Source organism: Melospiza melodia, chromosome 3 (genome assembly GCF_035770615.1).
Source record: "Melospiza melodia melodia isolate bMelMel2 chromosome 3, bMelMel2.pri, whole genome shotgun sequence".
Classification (NCBI taxonomy): domain Eukaryota; kingdom Metazoa; phylum Chordata; class Aves; order Passeriformes; family Passerellidae; genus Melospiza; species Melospiza melodia.
This window is the reverse complement of record NC_086196.1, coordinates 119,404,564-119,428,755: the sequence shown is the minus strand read 5'-3', so window position 1 is coordinate 119,428,755 and position 24,192 is coordinate 119,404,564. Positions and strand designations below refer to the sequence as shown.

Genomic DNA, 24,192 nt, shown 5'->3' with positions numbered 1-24,192 from the left:
TTTCCCAGGCAATTTCTGCAGAGAGAAATGCTAGGAAGAAGGATGCTCTTGCCTAAAATTGCATTGCAATATGAGTGTTCTTTAACATGTATTAAATATTGCTAGAAGTACTGAGTGTTCCTGATGTTGTGCCATAAGACCACATAAATTTGTCTTTTTCCCCCTGCTCTTTCTTTCCTTTTTGCAGTTTCTTACTACTATTATTTGTTTTTCATTTGATTCTTTATGCAATATCCTCCCCCTCCCCTATAGATTCTCTATTCTCTGAAAGAGTAAATGAGGTTGTGTTATAGTAACCACACAAGGGAGCTAAAACTAAAAGAAATGGCAAGACAGAACACAAATTTGCTGAAAAAATGAAACTTTTTTAATTGTCAGGAAGGCCTGAGAAAGAACTACTGAGAAAGTTTTATATGTGTGAACACAAACCTTCCTGCAACCCTCTCTTGCCAAGGCACCTTCACTGCAAGGTATGAAGGGCAACAAAAAAGTTGTCACCTAACTAATCAGGCTACTAACTTTCTTTATCTTGTCATTTTAAAAAGTCCTTAATACAGGGTTGTTAACAAACAATTCAAAGAATTTATCGTGTCCTTCAAGCTTCAGGGGAATCAAAGATACCTTTACTACTTCAAAACCTCATAGTCTCACTTGGGATGTGTCTCTACTTCATGTCATATTGCCCCTATGATATCCCCATAAAATTGCTTTCTGTTTACAGAAGTACACAGCCCACTATTCTACAGGTCTTTTCCTTTTTGAGGACAAGAAGGAAGAGGAGAACCCTCAGAGCCAACAAAAAGGAGAGCCCCATTTTCTTACTTACTTGAATCCTAACACGCGGATTTCTTTGAATCCTGGAAGTTTCTCAAATATTTTTTTCATCTATAGAAAACCATAAAAAAAGTCAGCATTAAGATCTATGACTAAAAGGCAATCATAAGATGACTACATAGACAATATTTTTCATATTTCAGAAAGAGCTTTAGGAAAGTCTCAATTGTTCTCTTTTGGGTATCATAATTGCTGAGTTTAAACACAATATTTGCTTTGCATGTACTTGTTGTATTACCTGTTAATATTGTTTTTCTTAGTAATGTAACTATGCAAACAAGGGATAATCTATTTCATAACACAGCAAGTAAAACAACATGAATCAAACGTTTTTCTCATTTTCAATAGTTTTGGTTCATGAATAATTTTGGATTCAAGTCACCTGTAAATTGTTCATTATTTAGAAATATTAAGCAACTCTAGATGAGTTTAGATTATCTGACAAATCATTTAGAAATTAAACAGTTTTAACTGTCTTGTACAAACAGAATAACAATATATTTTTAATTCTAATGTAAACAATAGTACAATTACATGGTTTTGAATAGAAGAGGCATTACATGTGTACTATACAATGTCTGCAGGCACTTCTGTCTGAGGGTAATACTGAAAATCTTCAGAGAAACCATTTTTTGCCAGCTCTGCCAATGCATCCTTTACCATTTTTCTACACATATCTGGAACTGAACCAGGAAAGTGAAACAGCTTCCACTAAGGAATGCTCATGAAACTGATGAGGGGCTTTAGTTAATTTTACTAAGAAAACCTTTTGGGAACCTCAAGTCATTAATTGCTATCAGTTAAACTGATAGCTGAACATTCAGTTAATATTATTAACTGTATGAAAATATGACAGATGTTCCAATTCTTACATAAACCCTGGTAATGCACAATGAGTGTATGTCCTTTGAAGAATAGTTCAGACAACAGCAGCTAATTACTTTTAACATTTATATTACATTTCTCATTAGGTTTATTGTAGAAATTAAATTATGACAAAGTGCTGCCCATGAATTCCTGATTAAGTCTGAACAAAATTCCTAAAGTTATTCTGTTCATCCATTATCTGAGGCTTCTACTGATGTCAAAGATGTTGGCTTGTTAGCTTGCTGGCTGAATAGATGGCTTAAATCTGGGTATAAGCTGATACTACACATGAAGGTCTTGAGAAAAGAGGAATGACCTGTTTAAAGTGAGGGCAGTACATACTAATCCTATTTCATGGTGAAGATAATTTCATAGTATGAACCTCAGCCAAGATACAAAGTCAACAATTTTTTGCATTCACTAAGCATCCCTACCTGTAGCTGAAATTTGGCAGCTAGTTGTTGGTACTCTGGGGAGTTGGGGTCACTAAGTTCAGCTGTGTACTCCTGATCAGTGAGAGTCACACTGAATTCCACCATTTGCTCCACAGGCAATTCAGGGACTGCATTTGTTCCCAGGTCCTGCAAAAGAAAAGGCAAGGGCAAAAAGGGAAGAAATAAAACTAAGAGATTGTTTTCCCCTCCACAATTCAGTATTTAATAGGTAGAAATGTTCTCATTTAAACTCATCCCCAAAATAACTTTCTGAACTACATTCCACAAAAGGTGAGAGTTCCTAGTAGATTTGTTGGCTTATTCTGTCTTTGCAAATAAGTTTCTATTACTTGAGAGGTAACTTGAGAGTTGCCTTTGATATGCATAAATGAAGATGAAGAGAATCAAGCCTTTCTTGCACAGAGACTGTTACCAAGTCTTAGTTCCATCATCATAAAGTCACACAGCTGTTTCACGTTCAGAGGTTTGCATTTGTTTTTTGCTGATAATAAAATGGAATTATCCCTACCCATGATAGACCTTTCTTATGCAGCTGACTTTGTTGCTCTTAAAAGTTGTTGTATTTTGTATGCTGTTTACCAAATTTACAATATTTGCAGCTTTTCCCTCCACTGTGAGGCCACACATCTGTGCTGAGACCACAGCAGCCAGGACAGAGAAAACAACAGCCTCTTCCAGCACCCTCCCCTCTCTCAGAGGTGCCTCTCCCAGCAGGTGCTGTCAGTGTGCACAGGGGCAGTCCCAGTGCCTGCTGCACAGCTGCTCTGAGGACACAGCACTGGAGATGCCTCTGACAGCTGGCTGGGCAGGAAAAGGCAAGGAAGGCCCAGTCCTGTCTCCTGTGTCATGGCAAGCCCAGCAGGTATCTTTTTTGGCATTATTTAATGAAGAGCAATGTTACAAAATGGTGCAAAATAGGCAACAGGCCCCTCCTTGAAAGAATGAAAACTGCCCAAAAGCTGGTTGCCATGCTTTTGTATTTTCTACTACCCAAAAACCATCATGCCCTACTCCAGTATATAACAGATGTTAATAAACCCCTTCAGTCCTGCTAGCTGAAACAGAGAGGAGCACTTGTTTTGAAGCACTGTTTATAAGGTTTCTCCCTCTTTCCAGTTAGCTGAGCTCCAAAGCAAAAGGTGAGTGAAAAAGTGGGTGGGAACACAGGCTGCCCTCACCTTCACAGGAGTCTTTGTGTCATTGAAAATTTCATTGAGCAATGTGCCATTGGGTGCATATGGAGAGAGGGGTGTGCCAGGAGAGCCTGCAGGGGGAGAGAAAGAAAAGTCAGGAAAGAACAGTTTGCACATCAAAAGACTTCCCTTGGTGTGTTGGTCAGGGGTCAGCTCACTGGAGCAGCTTTCCCTCAGGAGGGAGGGCTTGAGCACAAGCCTGTGCCATGACTTTGGGTGTGGGTAAAGCTGCTGCATTCTGTGCAATAGACAACCTTTCTTCCAGGTCAAACATTAGTGGTGTGGCATGTGTGTGACTGAAAGCAAAATTAGCAGTGACTATGATCAATGAAATTGTGTGAGTCAATAATATTTGGTCATTTCCAGTTATGCCACATCATATATCACCAAGTGTCTAGGCTTAATTTTGCCAGTTGAGATCTTTGTCCCTATGACAGCCACTTTTCTTTAGGGCTCAATTTATGGTAGCAAGAGATGTTGACAGAGTTTTTCACCTAGAGGCCAAATTACCGTGCTGGAAGTCCTTCCCAATAAGATTCTGTTATATTTCATAAGAATATATGTTCAGGATGGTTTCTCCATGAACCAAAATTATCATATTTACAGATTTTTATCACTGTGTGAATTAACAGTATTTTATTAACATCCTAACATTATTTTAGAGAACTGAAGTACACAACAGGTCTAATTGTAATAGTCTGATCAATTTATTGTCTTGGCACCACTCTGACATTCTTGCTTGTCAGTCTTAATTTGTCTTGCTTGCTTGTTTTGTTTTTGTTAACAAAATGCAGCAGTTGACATTCTAAACGGTATTTTTTAACTGAAGAACAATTAACCCAATATTATCTAAGTTTGAAACTAGGCGAACACATACATTTGAAGACAAAATTTGAATGCAACATTTGAATAGCAAATATGTTGTAAAGAGATAAAAAATTATTCTCAAAGATTATTTTGCTTACACATTTTCACTCCACTGACTGTTGTAGAAGCATTCTACAACATTCATTAAGATATGGCCTTTAAGAACCATTTGCCTTAGCAATTTTATTTAACAGACAGACACAGAACAAACAGATTTGATTTTACCTGTAGAAATGGAGGGAATGTCTTCCACCTTTTTGCCTCCTGTTTTCTCTGCTGATATTTCATCTTTCCTATCAATCAAATACGAATGAGTGATTTAATTATCTGCATATTGTACTGGCAAGGCAAAAGGGTAAAAAACCAAAAACATAGGGAAATGATCCCTATATTAAGCACAGTTTAAATGAGAGAAGTTATCTCTAATAGAACATTTTGTGACCTGATTAAACAGGCAGTGGAACAGCATAAGGACTACCAATCCTGTCATGAATCTGCTCAGGAGGTTTTGTTTCAGATTTTATCAATGCCACCAGAGGGATGGGATCACAGAGATTAAATCAGTGCACTGGGTCTGTTTTTTTTACTCTTGGAACTCATTGAAGGGTTGACCACTATCTAAAATGGAAGAAATCAGCCTTTTGTCTTCTTTGCTATTTCTCATCCTATCAAGGTAGTTCAGTGAGGACTTTGGGATTCTTTTCATTTTAGAGCCAATGGACATTTCAGGTTCCATGTGTACTTCATATGGTGTGGTGTGAGAAAATAGTGGGTGGGCATATTTTTCAGTTGTCAGCCTGTATTATAATACCATAAGGAGGCTTCCAAATAATTATTGTATCAGAATGCAGATTATTTTGAGGTGTAGGAATGTTAGTGTTTGCTTCTGGATGTAATATTCATAGGTTAATGCCTACCACGGTCCCCAAGGAGGACAGCTAAAGACTCAAGTAAGAATATGGTGGGTATGATGTATCACAGGATTTTTATGGTTTTGTTGATAATTATTTTCTGATTTAAGTTTTACAGCCACATGGTGAATACATTTTAAATAGCTACTGTTAGCTTGCTTGAAAAACAGCAATATTATCTATCTCTAAGTACATTTAAAAATAAATAGATGTATCAAAGATTCTTTTACTTGGACTAGAAATTATTCTATAGCCTTAAAACCAAATTGTTATTAATTTGTAGTTTTTGGGAAAATTAAGGTTCTTAGATAAGAATCTTCTAAGGGATATTTTGAGATTTTTCTCTCCTGAAATTTGGGAGTAAAGTATAATTCCCCAAATTTTCTACAGTGCATACAGATGGAGTACTTGTGAAAACTGAAAGAAATGAAACGAGAAATATGAACAAAAGAAATAGGGGTACTGCAAATTTGTAGTATGGTGTTAACTGAAACATAAAGCATAAAGCTTGTAGCAGAGACAGAAAAGGTGTCCTGAGCTACAGGAGCAACATAGATGTTTAATCGCACAAAGAAAGAACATGGATGAATGATAACTGGTTTACCACAGCCTGGATATCTTGTGTGGTGAGAACTAAAGTATAATTTGTAATGTTCTCACAATATTAACTAGTCACGTGTTATATTTATACATGGAGACTGATTTATCTACATGACATCTACAGAAGATACAAAATATTTTCTAGCCTACAAAGTAGTAAAGATGAAGTCCAACCATGCATAATCATTGCTGTCTGTATTTCCGATTAAAATACAAGAAATTTCATGGAATTAAATTCACCTTCAGTGTTGTGTCTAGGGAAAACAGTACTGTTCACAGAGAACCTAAGAACTCTGAGATCAGTCACTTCTCTTAATGCCTTGCTGCTGCTGCTTGCACTAGGATGAAGGAAAAGGCCTCCCTTTGGATTCCAGGAGAGTTAAATTAGGCCTTACATTATTAGAAATATGTCAGATCTCCCATGTCAGAATGAATTAAGATATATAAGACCTCTGTGATCAGGAGACAGTGTAACCTATGAATGGAAAATATTATTTGCCTGAAAATCTCTTGAAAATCAAAGAAAACTTGAAGGGAAAAGAAACATCAGTCAGAAGCTGTGGACAATGATTTGTCTGGCTGTGCTGTAGTATTTATATACACAGAACCAGAGTTCAGTATGGTAGCTTTAATCCTGCCACTCTCCAACTTCTGAACTTCTGAGCATTGCCAGGAGCATACTTTTTCCAAAGAGTTTACAGAATAAAGTATCACATCAATTAATACTGTCACGATGTATAAAAATACAGGAGAAACCTAAAGTGAAGGCAGAGAGTTTTCATGCTATTGTTTAAAGTAGCCTCTCAGTTAAACTTCTATTAAGCTGACTTTCCTTTTGAGAATTACAGCAAGTTTTGTCACACTCCCAGGCAACACTAGCCTAATGCCAAGCTATGTCTGTGTCAGGGTTTCATGGCCACATTAGTCTGAGAAAACATTCAGGGGTGTTTTGAAATGAACAGGTAACTCAGCCATTTGGCCATATCCATTATTGTGATTCAATTGCAGTGTCCTGTGATATATCCAGTAGACACATCTCTCACAGCACACACCAAATACACCACAGTGCTATCTGCATATCTGCTCACATCCACACACATCTACACATATTTTTACAAGGGAGGCAGTAACATCAAGTGGCAAGGTTCTACTTGTGCTACTTACCTTTCCTGGAAGGTTCTATGTTTTACTCGCTGCAAAAAGATTAAGAAAAACAGCATTTTACTAGTGGGTGTATCCAACCATTGAGCCTGTTAGCTCTTTTGTTTACTACACTTTCATGTTTTCCTTCTAAGACATGTCCCCTCCTTTTCCTGAGCAATACTTTGCCCTTAAATAAGCAGGTGGGGAGGGACTGGGAAGTCTCTCCCAGTTTCTAAGCAGATGTCAGCAATCCTTACCCGCTGAATTATTTCCAGGTGCTCTTGGGAATTGCTGAAGTTTTTCCCAATGTCGAATATGCAGAAGGTTTCTCTCTGGCAGGCACTAACCCAGTTCTGATATTCAGAAGTATCAGGAATCCGATCCAGAAAAATACGAAAGGCTTCCCACACAGCTTCCTGGCAGACTGAGTAAGAAGAAAGGGGCTGGGGATAGATGCTTTGTACCAAATGGTAAACTTGAAAGCCTTTTAACAGTGATTTGGCATTTACACATTATCACTCAAGATGAAGGAACGCACTGCTTCAAAATGTTGTTTAAAAATTCTTTTAGAGAAGGGGATTTTCAAACTTATCAGAAAAAAACATTTTAACCAAAACTTGCTGGTAATTTAAAAGCCGTTGCCTTTAGGACTTTACTTTGCAAAGCTCATTACTGTGAGATGGGACATTTATTTTCAGTACTTGATACCTACTTTGCCTTAGAGTAAGTTCATTATCTGCATTATCTAAAATATGGGTGTCTCTGAAATTAGTGCAGTAAGTTTACTCTAAACTTGCTGTAGGGATGTACTCACCTAGCTGTGTTAGGGCCCCTCAATAATACCTCAGGAACGACCTGCCCTCCCAGTAGAGCAGCTGCATGTGGAGCAGATGTGGTCAGGTTATTAAAAAGGAACAGGCTATCTTTTGAAGAGATTTATTTATTATGAGCTAGCAATTAAGGCTACTTTCTATCTCCTTTTTCTTGCAACTCTCTGGCAGTTGTTTTTCTGAGCAGTTAGTGCTGAATAAAGATATACCATCTGATGATAAGTAATCCAGTTACCAGATAAATGTGACACATGACCAGTGGAGGAGGCATTGTAGTGTGCTCTCCCAGTTTGCCCCACATAAGAGACTGTCCTCATGGTGACCTAAGCTATGATGTGTATCTTCAGAGTTGGTGTAAGGTCACAGGAGGCTGAAGAATCCCACAGCAACTGTCTGAGCTCCTAAAAATGAGCTGTTTTGTGTTGTGTGCTCATCCCTGGAAGCACAGAATACATATATATGGAAAAAAGAATAAAATTGTCTTAATTTTCTGGCAGAAAAATTCTCTAGATGACTGATATGATCCACAGTGCTTTTTCAGTTACAAATGTGTCATGGAACTTGAAGGGGGGGAGGTCATCTCCTAGGCTTTAGACACAGAAAAGAACCTGAAAGTATATATCCAAAACACATGAATGTCAGATTATCCCACAGATGGGTACAGGCTCTCAGGCTCCAGCACAGCTACCAGATTGCCTTCACATGAAGGATTGTACTGTGGTTACAGATTCAAGGATGAATCTTGTATCACCACATTTTCAAGCGTAGCTCTTTTTTGTTTGCATTTATCATTTTCATCAGATAAATTATCATGCTCAACTGGGAGGGCAGAAGTCTTTACCAGAAGTTCGGGTCTTTCCTTGAAGGAAAATTTTTTTTAGGTTTTGATGAAAGACATTGTAATGGAAAATATGCATTGTTCAAGGGAGCAGAAACACCTTTTTATGAATGAGTGTGCAAATTATTCAGCTGCAGAGTGTGTTTTGTTGCTTGCTTTTTGAGAAGTCCTCCAGTTTCAGTTGAAGAACTGGAAGACACCTGCTTAGAAAATTTTGTGAGTGTAGGACACTCTTGAGGAAAAGGAGCATTTAAGTTAAAACCTTCTTAAAACAAGACTTATAGAGTCCAATATCCCAGCTGATATCCCAGCTCTCCAAAAAGCTGGTAGTTCTGTCATATTCAGATTTTAAATGAAAGGGTCACAGTTATAGTCTTTTGAGTTCAGATTGATGATACCTGTCTGTTTCAGGATAGCTTGTTTTCAGCCCAATTTGAGATGTAACCAGGGAGTTTCAGGGACTTTGAGGATTTCTATTTAAGAAATGCTTTTTGGATCAGTCCCTATGACACATTCCAGATTTCTGTCTAATGCTCATTGGATGCTACAATGGATATCAAGTATTTTTATATGTATAGGAATAGCCAAAGACTTTAGTGTAGTTCTCCCATGCTGCCTATAGCAAGTGGCTGTTGGAGTAAAATTTTTGAAGCTTAACCTCCAGGTGTCATTTCAGAGGGAACAAGTTGGTTCCCCAAAAGAGATCTGAGGAGCAGCCAGGTTACACAGATCATTGTGAATGGATGGTGTCTGATAAAGAGGAAAAAATGGATAAGGAAAGGTGATTTAGAGAGTAGATGTTGCCTTAGATACTTCTGTCCAGAAATGCTGACTAGGTTTTAGAATTAGCTTTGGACTGTCCAGCTGCACTGCAAATATACACATTTCTCGAATACAAAATAGAACAGCAACAGCATAAAAGACTGGGAGGGATAGATGAAGAAAGAGAGAAAATTTGACCAAAAAATGGAATGGTAACTTGATAGGCTTTCTGTAGGCAAGGGAAGTAAAAAAAAGAGCTGGGAAGTGACTGACTTGGTTGAAAAAGTCTTACTAATAAAATGTCTGAAATATTTCTTCTTCCCTGAGCTTTTTTCATGACTTGCTAGCAATTATCTCAGTGTTTATTGTATACCAACACTGCCATAGACTTAGTATAACTACAGATACACCAACACGATCGTGCAATGACCATTTAATGATTCCAATACTTGTCCTGAACTGGTGCTATTGATTTTGCATAGCAATGATGGTACCTGCTCTTTTGAGAAGGGGGATGCTTCTTTCAACACTAATGCAAGCACAATTTGTTCTTCATGTTCAGCCATGCTAGAACACTGTGCAATTACTCTGAGTTCATTAGTCCTTTGAGTGCATTGTTTTATTTTCTTCTGGTAACTGTCTATCTTGAACCCTGCTGATGCACATGTAATGTTTGATTATCTATGTAAAAATAAAGCATTAAGTCAATAGCACTTACACTGCCTAAAGGTGAAGAACAAGTTTCTGGAAAATTACTGTGTTTCCTCAGTTAAAGGAAAGACTTTGAAGGAGGAAGTACATACTACAATAATCGTCTTACCTCTTAATCTGTAGTAAGCTTGGTGACTGGCTAAAATCTGCTTCACTGATTCTTGTGGGCAAACTTTCACACCAGTTGAGAAAAAAGATGACCTCTTTGTTCGGTGTTTTGCCATGTCAAATATCCGCCTGATGGTTGATATCCTGGACCTCTTTGTTGTTCTTTCTGTTTTGTCTGACCCTGAGGTAACTGCAAGTTGTTTGGCTTCAGCACGGTTTATTTTATCAGGAATTTCTGTAAAAAAAAAAACAAAAAAGAAAGTACATAAACATACCTTGCCTAGGCAGTAGGTATTCAATGCAGGTTCATGTCTTGAAAATGGACATGAACTTGAGAATTCTTTTTGCTACATTATAGTGGAGTCAATGCACTGATTGAATAATTGTGCTGAGGAGAAGCAGCCCCTGACCACTCGGGGGAACTGCAGCTCAAGTGACTTGGTAAATAATTTCCTTGCATTTCAACACGTGACCCCAGGACACACAGGGTAAAAGTTTCAGAAGCTCTAAATCCTGTTTTCAAAAGTGACTTTGGATTAGATTCACAAAAGACACTTAAGTACTTGAACTTTGTGCTACAGCATCTCATTTGTGAGCATATCGCCCTGCAGGGAAATTTACAGTACAGTGATAAGTAATGTCTACACTGCAGATAAGTAAAATGAGAAATAGGTGTACCCTAAGTCTTTAAAATCTTATCTTTCCTTTGGGCTTCAAGGAACATCTCCCTTCAAATCAGGTTCATAACCTTGAAGCTATCCCAAGAACTAGAACCTGAAACTTTCAGAAGTTGAACAGAAGTTTTATTACCTTTGGGAAAAGAAAGACCTCTTTCCAGTCTCTTTTACTCCACAGTGCATCCTCTATCCTTCCCTCACATAAACTGAAGTATTAACCAGCTGAGACTTTGATTGTTTCTTTGCAACTGGATGATAGGTGCTGTGAATTCTCTGGCATCATATTTTAATAAAACTTTAAATGTTCCTGGCAAAGTGGAACAGTTGCAGTAGGAAAAAAATTGAAATCTGTAACTAGGAATTGAAGACCTAGGATTAAATTTTACTTATGAAGCTATTCAATTATGAAAAATGGAAAAGCTTCCAGGCTGTCAAGATAACTTCAAGCATAGGAATTTCCATCACAAAAATTCAGGACTCATCTGGTTCCACTTCCTAAGTATTTGTGTTGCAGTATTACATGAATAGCAGCTAAATTTAATATGAAAAAGTCAATGCTAAAAGTAGTGTATAAACTACAGATTTAAATGAGGTGAAATACAGCCATTTGCAGGATCATGTGACAGGAGCAATGAGTATCTTTTAGGTTATCTTCCAAAATTTTGTATCCATGTTAATAAAGATGTTAATAAATTTTGTATCCATCCAATAAAGATGTTAAATTTTTAATAATTTGATACAGTAATTACAGATGAAAAATAAAGAAAAATCTAAGCAGAATAGAAGACAATTTGAAAGAATTAGAAAGCTTTAAGCAAGATATGTGCGTCCTGATGAATGAAGTGAAAAAATTACTTTGAAAAATGGTTTTAAAACTTCTAATGGAGGAATAATGGGAAATAATAGGGTTAAAAAGGAGTAAGTTCAGTAGGAGTAGCACTAGCAAGAAAAATCGGAGTAAAAAATTATCAGTTTGCTGGAGAAAGAAGAAGTGTCATGCTGCATATAACAAATACTAATTACCCTGTTCTTAGGCAAATCAAGAGAAAATAAGGAAGGTTAAAAACACATTATCTTGACACTTTGGAGTAGTGTTAATTAAACGTTTAAAGAAAAGTGGGTAGATAAATGATGAGAGAAAAATAATTGAAAAACATACTTTTATAAAAAGAACAGTATATGAAATGAAGAATAGGGAATCTTCTACTATGTGTGTCAGTAGACATATATATGTATATCAATATATGTCTCAGTTCTGATTAACTTCCAAAGGAACATCCATTGTTTAATGTGTAGAAATCATAGTAGTAACATCTATATTTTGAGACAGGTGCTACTCTGATATGGAAAAAAGTCAACTGTTTGGTTGTGATGAATATTGTCTAAAAGAAAGGAAGTTATAGAACAAAGGTAATAGGTCATTGTTATTACTTTTTAATTCATGCCAGGGACAGTGACCTGCAGACCTAGAACTGCCTAATTGTTGCAAGGTAATTTAAAATGATGATGCAGTCATATAATATTTGATATGAAATGAAATGAAATGAAATGAAATGAAATGAAAGTAATTTTTCCACATTAATGTCAAGTCACAAACCATAAACTGCATAAAAGGAATTTCCCCTGTGGAAACACATTGGGTTCAACAGAATCCGCAAATGGCCAAACACTGAGTCAGCTGACACACAGAGTTTTTCAATGTTATATTCAAATAACTGAAATCCTCTAGAAGAGAGAATCAAAAATCCACATGGAAAGCAGCCAGTTGTAAGTCTATTACCTTTCACAAGGTGTATTAACTGAGCTAGACCAGCTGCCCAGGCAGCCTCACCAACTGGGGCAGAGGATTTTGTCATTAAGCTCTTTGATAGCTTTTGTATGGAGCAGAGGCCTTTCTTGAAGGATTTGCTTCTTCTCCAGGATTTACCTCTAAGTCTTTAACTTGAATTAAGAATTATACTATTCATAAAACTGACAAAGGAGATTCTTCTCAAATGATTGCTATAATGATTTCAAAGTCTCCATGTTAGGGTCCCTATTTGGTCTTTTCACTATGACAAGTGACCAGTTGTTTTCTGCTCTCAGTTTGCACTGTTCTGCTACCCTATTTAGGGTGGTTATAAATTTTTAAAATTATTTTTCTTTTCATTCTTTCCCTCCAATTTTTTTTCCTTTCTCTCTTTTTTTTCAGGACCTGTTTCTAAAGCATATATATTGGAATAGGTTTAATTTACTTTATATCTTGTGGTTAGTAATTTTCTCTTACTAGAATAACTTTTATTATCATAATTCTTTGAAATCACTTTTTTACTTAAACAAAATTTGAATTGGAAAAAGCATCAGCCTTTCTCTCCACATGATTGTCCAGGATGAATTTCCTAATATTTGCTGATTGTGACTGGAAGAAAACTTGCCTTCTGGCATAAACATTTCCTCATAATTCTTCAGATCTGTCTTTTCCACTCTGACTGGGGAAATTCTCTGAACCGAGAAATTTTTACCTAAGCCTCACAGGTATTTCATCCATTAACTTTACTAAAATATGCCTCCATCTATACCTTTTTAGATGCTTTGATTTCTTTGTCCTGGGTTGAAAAAGAAATCAAAAAGACACAGGCTATTGCCAATATGAAATTGAAACCATAGATATTAGTTGATCCCTTTCCTTTTTTACTATGCCACAGAGTAATTGAACACACTGGAGTGATGCAATTTTTACAGGTACATCATTTGATCATCTAAATAATCCAAATGCCACTAGGTTGGTTAACTTTTCTCAAAATAAATAACATCTATAATTTTTTTCTAATTATTTTTTATACAAGAACATGCAATTAAAATATTCAGTGTTTATGACAAATATACCCTGTCCAATTTGACTTTTTATTATTTAACCCTGTTGTTTCACAGAGGTGACTGTCTCAGTTTTAAAAGGTATGTTTAAGTTTTTTAGATTTCTTTCATAGTTCTAGGGCAGAAGTACAGATAACTGCAGAAGTCTGATATGATAATGCTTTAGTCTACTTAGGTAATCTCCAAGATTCCTTAAACAAACATCTAACTCTCCTTTATTCTCACATGCAAGAATCTACACCATGTCCAAATTTTCCAGGTGACATACTTGCAGAAAAATACTGAGGTAGTTTTACCAAGGTTATCTACAAAATCACTGTCAGCTGTTATTAAACTCTGGAGTTCCTGACATCTAGTCCTGAACTTTCACAAATATTACAAAATTTTTTCAAAACACCATAAAGCAATTTCCCAAATATGATAGAGCAATCTAATTCATATGGGATCTAATCAAAGTGCTTTGATATCCATACCAATCTCTCAAGTGCATAGCACTGCTTTTCAGGTTTTGGTTTCAGGCAGATAAATGGTATTCATTTCACATATTAAAAAATTGAAATTCTTGAAATTAGGCCAGGCCTCTTCTCTGTGTCTCTTGAGACTTGAATTATCAAATTTATACCCTAACTGGAACAACAAGGCAGGAGGAGCAGATTTCAAAAGGTCCTATATGGTCTTAATAATCTGCATGTCAAAAAGGGAAAAGTACATCACTATTGAAATGGATTCTAGAGAAAAAGAGTTTAAAGTTATTCAGATAATTGGTCAGCTTTGGTTGTTTTTTAAAATTTGCTTTTATAAACATAGGAGCAAGAGGGCCTTATTCATACCTTTTTGTGTAAATGGAGTGGATGCTTCTCTATACAGCTTAACTAATTTCTCTGTTAATAGTACTAGGTTTGGAAGGCCTCAAATTTTGGAGTTGGTAGTTGGAGTTGGAGTTGAAAAATTGCATTTTTCAGGAATGTAGATGATCTTTTGGTAGGAACATTTATATACAGCATTATTTAACGGGTAAACATTTATTTTTATTTGACCTGAGAAAATTTAGATGCCATCAAATACTAAGAGAATAATCAAAAATACGATAGCTAAAGATTTGATAGCAAAATTCAAGGTGACTTGTTGAAGTCTGAATAATTCATCATTAAAATAATCAAAAGTTTTGAAATGTGAAAAAGCAGATTAGTCTGAAAAATCAGTGGATCTTCCTAGGATAGAGACGAATGCTTGATTGATAAATGAGACATACTGCCTGCACAATAAAATAATAACTAAAAGACCAGGCTTATGTAAAGGGAAATGTTGAAACAAAATGGAGAAAACTTATCAGGAAGGTTAATTCAGCAAAGATCCATAAACATGTTGAGGTTAAATTGATAGTGGGGCTAACATTTTGTTGATAATTGAGCCAGTAACAAAAGCACAGCTAGTGCTTTTTACAACTAGTCCTGAAAAGTTGATCTTGAGATTTCTGAGTTGGCTGATCCATGTAAACACCAGATGGAGCATAGAAAGTACACAGAGGAAATACCAGGGCTCTTCACCCACAGGCGCTCTCCTCATTGCACCAGTGGGGATCCCACATTCTAATGGCACACAGACTTGGTGCCCATGACATGTCCTCTCCTCACATTCCTTTTCAAATCTTTTATTCCATGGCTTCTTTTCCTCAGGTCTGTTGCATGGGAAGAGTCTACATGGATTTGAAGGGGCTTAGATGAGCAGGGACAGATTAATATATGGCAAGACTTTATCAACAAATGCTGCCGGCATCCTTTGTGCAGCAATCTCTATCTTCCCATTCAGATGTGAAAGTGGAGGTTTCACTCTTCCTGATGTTCAGGGCTGCTTTGTCATTGCTTTGCCAGATACTGCTACTTTGACTGTGTTTGCTTTGCATTTCCAAGTGTGTTTCACAAACTTAAAGACTCACAGTTTGGAAAAGTTTAGGGTATGGAATTCCATACTAGAAAAATTAATGCTAATATTTAATCTGCTCAGGTCTCGTCCGTTCAATGCCCTTAAACCCAATGTTGTAAGACTTGCATTAACTTATCTTCCTGTCCAAGATGTTATTGAGCTGTTTTTGATGCACACAGGAACTTTGAAAGGAATTCCTGAGGCACTCAGCCATGGTGATTGTTGCATCCTGGTGGGGCTTACCTGGTCTGTAACTGGGGTAGCTGAGGCACAGGGGGGAACTCACTCTGGATCTCACTTCTTCAGGTTTAGTGCACCTTGCCAGTGAACTGCTGAGTAAGAGGGCAGTGCACACTGCTCTGGGGAAGTTTTGGTGAAAGCTGCTGACACTGATGCTTAGCTTCAGTAGAAATGGAAATCTGGCTGAGAGTGCCTTCATTTCCAAAAAAGGAAAGGGGGCTAAGACATATATATAAAAGTAAGTAATTTTATTTTCTCAGAATGAATATGGACAATGATGAGCTTTGTAATGACTGTTTGGTATGTTGGCTTTGTAAATTCCACTCTTAAGTGTGACAGTAGCATTGCCCGTGGAATGAGGCCTGGATCTCTAATTTTGGCAATTCTGTATCTATGGGGGACAGTTTAGGCCTCCAGTTTGGAAGATCCTGCGTCTAGCTGGCTAAAATTCACTTGTGAACTTTCTGTACAAGAACTGCAAAGATGATGGCTACACACTATAGAACCCTTCCTGTACATACTAATATCTCATATTATGCAAAATTCAGCATCACCTTTGCATGTCAGGGAGGTGACAGGCTCTGCTTGTGCAGTGGAGACTTTATACAAAAGACAAAATATGCCAGATCCCTGTGTCTCTTGCTGGGGTTCAGCATGACAAAACAGCACCTTCACATATTCAGAAGTTGCACTCAAGCTGTCTATGACACAGGAGAGGAGTTCCAGGCTTCTGCTTAATAGGTAAGTTCTGCAAGTTTCAACCTTTCAAAGGCTATGTTAATTTTTAAAATTAGATCTATACCAAGGGACTTCCTTCTCAAGAATCCAGGAAAAGAGGGGGGTTTCATACATCCTGCTTCTTGTCAGAAACACATGATAATTTTTCAAATGTCTATGAAAGCTGAAGAATCTGGTACTGTTAACATAGTGCTCTAATAAGGTAAGTCTTCCATGAATCTTTGTGATACATTCCTATTGTAATCCTTATGTTAAAAATATTAAGTTTTTGATTATAATGAAACAACCTACACCTCAGAACATGTATGGAAATAAATCTGAAGAAGAACATGATAAATTATTCAGAAATATATGATATAAACAGTGCCATTAATAAATGTTCAAATTTTAATAAAAACTCCAAAATTTTTTGTTTTAATGGTTTTATGTTCAAAGCTAGGAGATGACATTAGGTAATAGTTCTTTTTCAGAACCCTTCAAATTAACCTGGATTTACATTTTGGTACCAAAGATCATAGTCAGCTAATGTGCTCTTGGATTTCAATAAATGTGGAGAATTTAATTTCTACAAGTCAGTTACAATGGGAAGGTAAAATAGATAGCAGAATTCCTCAGCTGTTGCCCTCCATCTCTTCTCATGCATATCTGTGTGGTTTCCTATGCCAAGTGGAGAAATACAATTGAAAACCATCTTCAGGAAGAAACAAAGAATTTGGAACAATTTTGATGAAATTTATGCATGGGCCTTATAACAGACAAACAGTTTTGTCTCTCTCTCTCTAGAGTAGATAATTTAGTAACTTCTTTGAATTATACTAATTATACAATTCATGGGAAAATAATTGCAGCATATTATCTACCTAATATAGATGAGAATAGAAAGCATAACATGCAACTGGTAAGATTTTCCTGCTTTTGTGAATATAGTTGTCATATACTAATGACGAAGTCACATTCACAATAAATGCTGTCTGTACACACCACAAATATTGAGCATGCTGAAATCATTGAGTCAACATATGATTTTGATATATTTTTTTGCAGCCTGACAAAAACATAGTAAGAAACTCATGTATTCATAGACATAACATGTGTCATTAAAGGTAGAAATGTTTACATTCTCTTTCAGACAGGTGAAAATTTTTATTCATCAGCTGTGCTCACTTCTGCTGCTGGAATACAGAAAAAATATCAAAGGCCATCTATGCTTTCATTGCCAGATTGTGAATCTTGCAACAGTCTGCTTGAAGTCCAGAACCTGGACTAGAAACAGCATTGAAGAGTGATTGGTTTTAATGCTCATGTATGAAACATGTATCTATTTAGATTTCTTTGGTCAGCTTAGAAGCATTTGACCTGAAAGGCTGTTGTATTAATTGATAGGGATATGATATCAAAAGATGCAAGAAAATGCCTTAAATGTTTGAGTTTTTGGAGGGATGTATCCAATTGGTAGTGATGAAACACTCAACTGAGCACCTCTGCTCTTCATTTTCTGATTAGTCATTCTCAAGAGGTACAGCCTTCTCTGAGAAAGTCAATGAGACAGAATAAATTCAAGTTCCAGTGATGCTTTGCCATTTCAACATTTGTTAACATCATCAACATTTCAACAGTTTTGATAGTAAGAGTCAAAGAGTTGCAGTGCAGAATGGGTTTATTGAGGTAACTGTATGATAACAATTAGGATATCTGGTGCCAGAAGCCCCAGTGTCGTCTCTTCACTTCAGCTTGTGTAATTGGAACTGGTTGATTTTCCTCACTGTTTGGGGTCACTTGTTCTGCAGTACAATCTACAGCCTCTGGCTAATTGACTACACCTCATTTTGACAGAGCATGACTTGCACTTAACCTTACTTAGTTATGTATCAAGCTGCATGGACCAATGGTTTGGAGAACACCTAATCCAATTCTTGATCTAAGCATGACAATTTACTCATCTAGTTTTGAGGGAGAAGAGGAAAGAGGAAAGAACTTGAATAGAAATGTCTTCATTCTGTGCCATCACCATGAGATCACAAAATTAAAGATGAGTGCATTGCTGTTTCTTGCCTGAAACTCCTGGGGTTTCTATGATCTGTGATGAGTCATATGTATGAAAGGTATACCTGCAACACAGCCACTAAAAACAGTATTTCAGGTAACAGGGGTGCCAAGATTGTTAGTATAAAGTTGGGTAAAGTCTCAGGGAGTTATTGAAACATTTGAGTGGCCAGGAAGAAGGCAATTCACTGAAGCAGCACTTTAGAAGCCAGTAGAACCTCACCAATGGAAAGACAAGCATGGTGGCCTAAGTGCAATTAATTATGTAGCTTGAGCCTGGGTCTTACTGATTTGCAGATGTCTGTGTAACCAGAATCAGCCCAGCAACCTCTGCTGCTGTCCTGCTCCTTGACTGCAATGCCAGGGCTTCAGTTTGTGTGTCACACCTCAGGCCCTCATGCTTTTGTGAAATGAGAATGACAGTGCACTCTGTCAGAGCAGGTGAGGGTGAAACTGCTGCTGTGCTTGCCTACAATGATAAGGCATGCTACAATTATGTAAGGGTATCTAAACACACCTACGCTGTGGCAGGTGCCAGAGTACTCCCAGATGATTGTTAATCTTGTGTTTTTCAGACAGGTTACTGTTCTGAAGTCTCTGTCTAGTAAACAGCAGCTGACGGTGACTAAATGCCAGCAGACACATATAGGAAAGCAGGTAGATATTTCTTTCTTTTTAAGAAGTGTGTTCAAGATCACACATTCAGAAGGGGAAGAAATTGAAACACAGTTGGGCTTACAAAGTACAAACCTCACGGAGTGTACAAGATAGTGCACCTAATTTCTGATTAACATGGAAGAATTATGCAACAGAGAATGATCAGAAGAGTAATTTTAATCCCAAAGGGACTAGGTTGGACAGAGGGAAAAAAAGAATGAAAACATATTCAAAGTATTTCAAAGCATCAAAATGCAGGAGAATGCATTCAGAATTTTCCTTTGGGGAAGAAAAGCTGTCTTGTGGAAAGGAAACCATGTTTGCTACATGATGGGTGTTGTCCGTGTCACTTAGTGCACTGCTTAAACCACAAAGACTCCAAAATTAGCTGAAAAATGAACATGAACATTCCACATTTCTATTAGGTTAAGACTCCCAGTTATTTTATTACAGCCTGTAACTTAATGTTCCAGCAGAAGGAGAAAACCTTTCATCATTAATATTGACCATCTTGTCCATGGGTGTTTTCTGAGAAAAATTTCACATATTTTGCTATTCATTCACATGCAGTTCACCAATCCCTATGGCACAAGTGTGACTCTTTCTGGAATTAATCTTTAGGATTCAATGACAATGGCCTAGTATTTATATTGCAGTTTGGCTTTTAGCCAGAAAACAGAAAAGATCAAATCCCATATATAGTGCAGTGTTACATTTGTTTGAGAAAGGAGAGAAAAAAGAAAAAGTCTTACTTTTCATAAGTTTATAAGCCCATCCAGGAAAGCCAACTTTAACATGATAATTCTTATTTTATGGATGAGAGTAGAAGATAATCCTAGTGCAAAAAGCAGACACATCTTGCTTTCTTTCTTTGTTTGAAGCTTTATATTCCTTGATTTTCCTTTTCCTTTGGCACAAATTTGCTTAAACCTTTTTTTTTTTTGAGGGCAATTACAGTAATAAAGATCTGAAACATTTATTGTGGAATTAGAACAGCCTAGCGGGAAGGGGTGAGTCAGAATGAATTAAAATGATTTCATAGAGCACACACAAAGCCTTTGTGTCCTAAGGAATGGCTGAGTAAATAGCAGATATTTGCTTGCTGAATAAAAAATGTCATAAAACAGCCCTGAATACACTCTGGCCCTCTACGTTCTCAGTATCAAGTGCGAGGATGTACCCAGCATCAGGGCATAGTTCTGAGACTTCAGAGCTCCTCTGCATTTTGGAATTTAGTCTGGCTGTTCAGGAGTTTACTATTCAGATTGTGTGCAAAGACTTTTCGCTGTCAAAAAGTTTTCATCCCTCTTACTTTCCCTTTTCATCGCTAGAGACAATTTTTGTCAGGACAGTGGCAAAGTTATGGCCAAAGTTCAGTACTGTAACTCTTATTTAGCTCTCTACAGTTTCCTGATTGTTTACTGTGGAATTGGAGGTGCTCCTGGAGAGCCTCCAAATGGATGGGGGAAGGACTCTATGGGTCCTTAAATAGGGACAGGGAGGAAGGAGCAAAAACATTACTAAGCAAGCTCCATATTTGTTAACCCACCTTTTGTTAAATATAAATGTGAGTAAACAATTTGAATTTTAGTTTTTAATGAGGAAAAAAACAACTGACTAACCCTTTAAATATTTAGAAATGATCTCTATTTTTTTTTTGTTTAAGGTGGGGCTGTTTTATATCTATATTTATTTCTAGTCTGTCACAGTTTACATGTACTTCAAATCTGAGCAACTGTAAGGGTCTCAAAATTCCCATGTTATGAGCCCTAATGAACAATTCATGCAAATATTCAGACTACTGGGAGAGCCTACACACGTTAAAAAAATATTTTCTGTAAGTGTCTGACCCTAATGCTAAGTCATAAAATAACAGCTCTGGAAGTATCTTTGTTCTGAAAAAGAAGTTTCTTAACACAAGCATTAATTGTTTTGAGATCTGTGTGCATATATTTGAAATCAAATAGTTTAAAAATATTATGTATGGCATGACTAAATGTCAAAACCAAGTTGTTATTATTATGCATTTATGCATACCACCTGCACTTTATAGAACTGATGGCAAGGAATATTTCTAGTTATTTAGTATTCCTCTCTGTCAAGATAGTCCCACATTATTTTGCTGGTCTTTTATGGAAAGTGTATTTTAGTATACAATCACAATTTGCAATTGATGAAACTATGAGATGCCACTTTTACCACTATTGCTTTCTAAGTTGTAATTATAAATAGGGACTGCAATAATGCCATCAAGCATGCATGAACTGCCTGGAATTCATTCTGTCTCTTTCCATCACAGAATATTCAACTTAAATGCAAAAACATTGCATCTTGATAAAACTTGTTTTCTTGTCAGACATGAAATATCATCATTCTCTCATTTTTTGCCACATGTCCAAAATATCATTAGTGATTAAATGAAACCATTTGCATAGAATCTAAAAGTAAAATTAAAGAGCCGCAAAACATAATTCTAGTGCTAACTATATATTTTCCCAAGGATTTTTTCAGTTCTTTATTTGTCCACTAGAGAAGATTTACATAATTTAACTGCAATACAAGAACTGTGGTCTGTAATTCTGTTTTTCTTTAAGAAAAGCAGGAGTTTCTTTAAAAAACCCAAATGTGTATATAAAATTTTCCAATTAGTATTGACAGCAGGCTATATTTCATATTGTCTTCCTAACAAATATTAAATAATGTTGAGGAGGCTTATCTTTTATAATTTTACATTCTTTGCCTTTAATTAACAGGCCTGACATAAAAATAGAAGGTCATTGACTTGAGCACACATAGCAGTTGTAATGTTAGCTTTTAATTCAATTATGCAAACATCAAAGTATAGATGGAAAAATTTAATGAGAAATCTTCTCCAAAATTAAATGCATTCCCCAAAGCTCTAAATCTTTTGAATATGGGACTAACCAGGGAAAATCACATCACTGTCTTTTCTTTTTTGTTGTTGAAGTAGCTTTATAAATGTTGTGGACTTTTAAATGTTTCTAAATAGAGCAAGAGTTAGCTGACGTACTAAGTACAGATTAGTTCCCTGTATTTCTGTTCTTGAAAATAATTTTATAGTTATTATTACATTAATCTATACTGGTACTGCCATTTTTGTATATTTGACAGTATGGTGTATTCTTCCAGAATTTGTCCATCTAGAAGTTTTTGACGTTGTTTTTAATAATCATTTAAGACATTTAAGAATAAATGTCTTTACTAGTAAATGCAGATATATTTTGCTACTTTCTCTTCATTTCAGTGATGAAAGACCATCTTCAACCACATCAACACTGAGATGATATTTCAGCCTTTTTAAAATTTCCGTATATTTGTCTCACAGATAATATTGTTTTTCATAACAGAACCTGTTCAGGTAAAATGAAGCTAAATTGCATCTCTCATAGATATTGTAAAACCTGCAAAACATACGTAAGAAATAACGTCAATATTTCCTTTTTCAGCTTTATAGCAGTATCAGTAACTGTAATGGCTCCAGTAGTATTGTCAAAACACTACATTCTACACTAAAAATTCTGTAATAGGAAAGCCTTTGATATTGCAATTATTTAGTTTCTCAACATATGCAATGCAAAATTAATCTAAACCTTATATATCAATATATGAACTTACCTCTGCTTCCCTGAACTTGGAGAGCAAGGCAAATGATCAAAAATATTAATCCAGTTTTCAAATGCATGCTGTCTATTGATCATTCACAGTTTTCAAGACCAGTCATGCAGGAAACAAAAAAATTTTTGTCAAGTAGAAGAATTCTGTTTTCTTAGAGAACTAAAATCCCCAAATGTCTTTATTTTTCACGTGTCTCCAGCCTTGGACTGCATGGAATTGCAACTGGGCAGAGTGCAACAGGTGCCAGAGTGCAAGAGCTGGGTGAACCCTCCGACGCCCACACTTCTAGCCCGGGGAACTGGAGTGGTAAGACAAGAGTGACGAAGTTTTAAAAAAAAGCAGTGTCTGTTTCTGGAATAATCTGTTTATCTGCTGCTCAGACATAATCCCTCTTACGGTCCAGCTGGAAGAGCTTTCTTCATCTTATTAACCTTCTGGAGCGGCATCTGTCAACCCCAGGAGACTTCAACAGCACCATGATAAACAACGGAAGTCTCTTCTAGTTCCCATTGCCTTGGATTGTTGATCCTTTGGGCATTCTGGAGATATGGCATGTGAGCACGGGGAGAGGTAATGGTGCTGTTTCCAAACCAGTGACCACAAACCTCAGGGAACTCCCTTAGGATGGCTTTATCCTGAAAGAACACTCAATGCTCAGCTCCTCCACTGCCCATGTCTTGCAATCCTCTCTCCCTTCTTGTACCACAGGGTTGCTGTTGCAATATTCCTGTTGGAGCAGTGATGATGATGTTGTGTGACAGGGGTGAAGTGATGACTCAGCAGTGAATTGCAGCAGTGTTCAGGGCTGGCACAATCTGATGCCAAACTGCAACTGGGGCAGGGAAAGTGCTGCATGGTGGGAGGAAAAGAGAAAGTGGTGGGAAATGCTGTTCCAAGCACACAGCTCTAACTGGGCCAAGAATTGGCAGCAGCTGAATACACTGTTCAAACAGCTCTGCTCCAGTTTCACAGATAACTGTTTCAGTTACATATTGGCAAGTGTAGGTGTTTCATACTTACGCTTTTATTTTCCAATACCTTTTTTACTGTTGCATTACACCTGAAAATGCTACCAGGTAGGCATTTCTAGTGGTCTCTCCCCCTTAAAATTTTTTGTCCAAGTGCTTTAACATAAGAAGTATCTCGACTGCCAGCAAGAATCTGTAAGCACAAGTTACTTTAAGAACAACCTTCATTTGAACCCAATCAGTATTCTATTTTTACTTAGGATTTAAACAATGGTAACCTCCCTCCCTTTCCAAGATTGCCCGATTTTAACTACTCAGACCAGCTATGGTGCAGACTG

The 24,192-nt window shown here is 36.7% G+C and overlaps 1 protein-coding gene across 1 annotated transcript in view; it reads right to left on the bottom strand.

Annotated features, from left to right (window-relative positions):
- IMPG1 (interphotoreceptor matrix proteoglycan 1) overlaps positions 1–23,574 on the bottom strand; it is a 55,719-nt gene extending 32,145 nt beyond the window's left edge. The window contains exons 1-8 of the mRNA XM_063153515.1: positions 22,887–23,574; positions 10,121–10,354; positions 7,128–7,294; positions 6,892–6,920; positions 4,442–4,509; positions 3,335–3,420; positions 2,136–2,282; positions 827–885 (exon numbers count right to left, since the gene is read on the bottom strand). Coding sequence (XP_063009585.1) covers positions 827–885; positions 2,136–2,282; positions 3,335–3,420; positions 4,442–4,509; positions 6,892–6,920; positions 7,128–7,294; positions 10,121–10,354; positions 22,887–22,953 — 857 coding nt within the window. The 5' untranslated portion in view covers positions 22,954–23,574. The remainder of the gene's footprint in view (positions 1–826; positions 886–2,135; positions 2,283–3,334; positions 3,421–4,441; positions 4,510–6,891; positions 6,921–7,127; positions 7,295–10,120; positions 10,355–22,886) is intronic.
- Between the last annotated feature and the right edge of the window lie 618 nt (positions 23,575–24,192).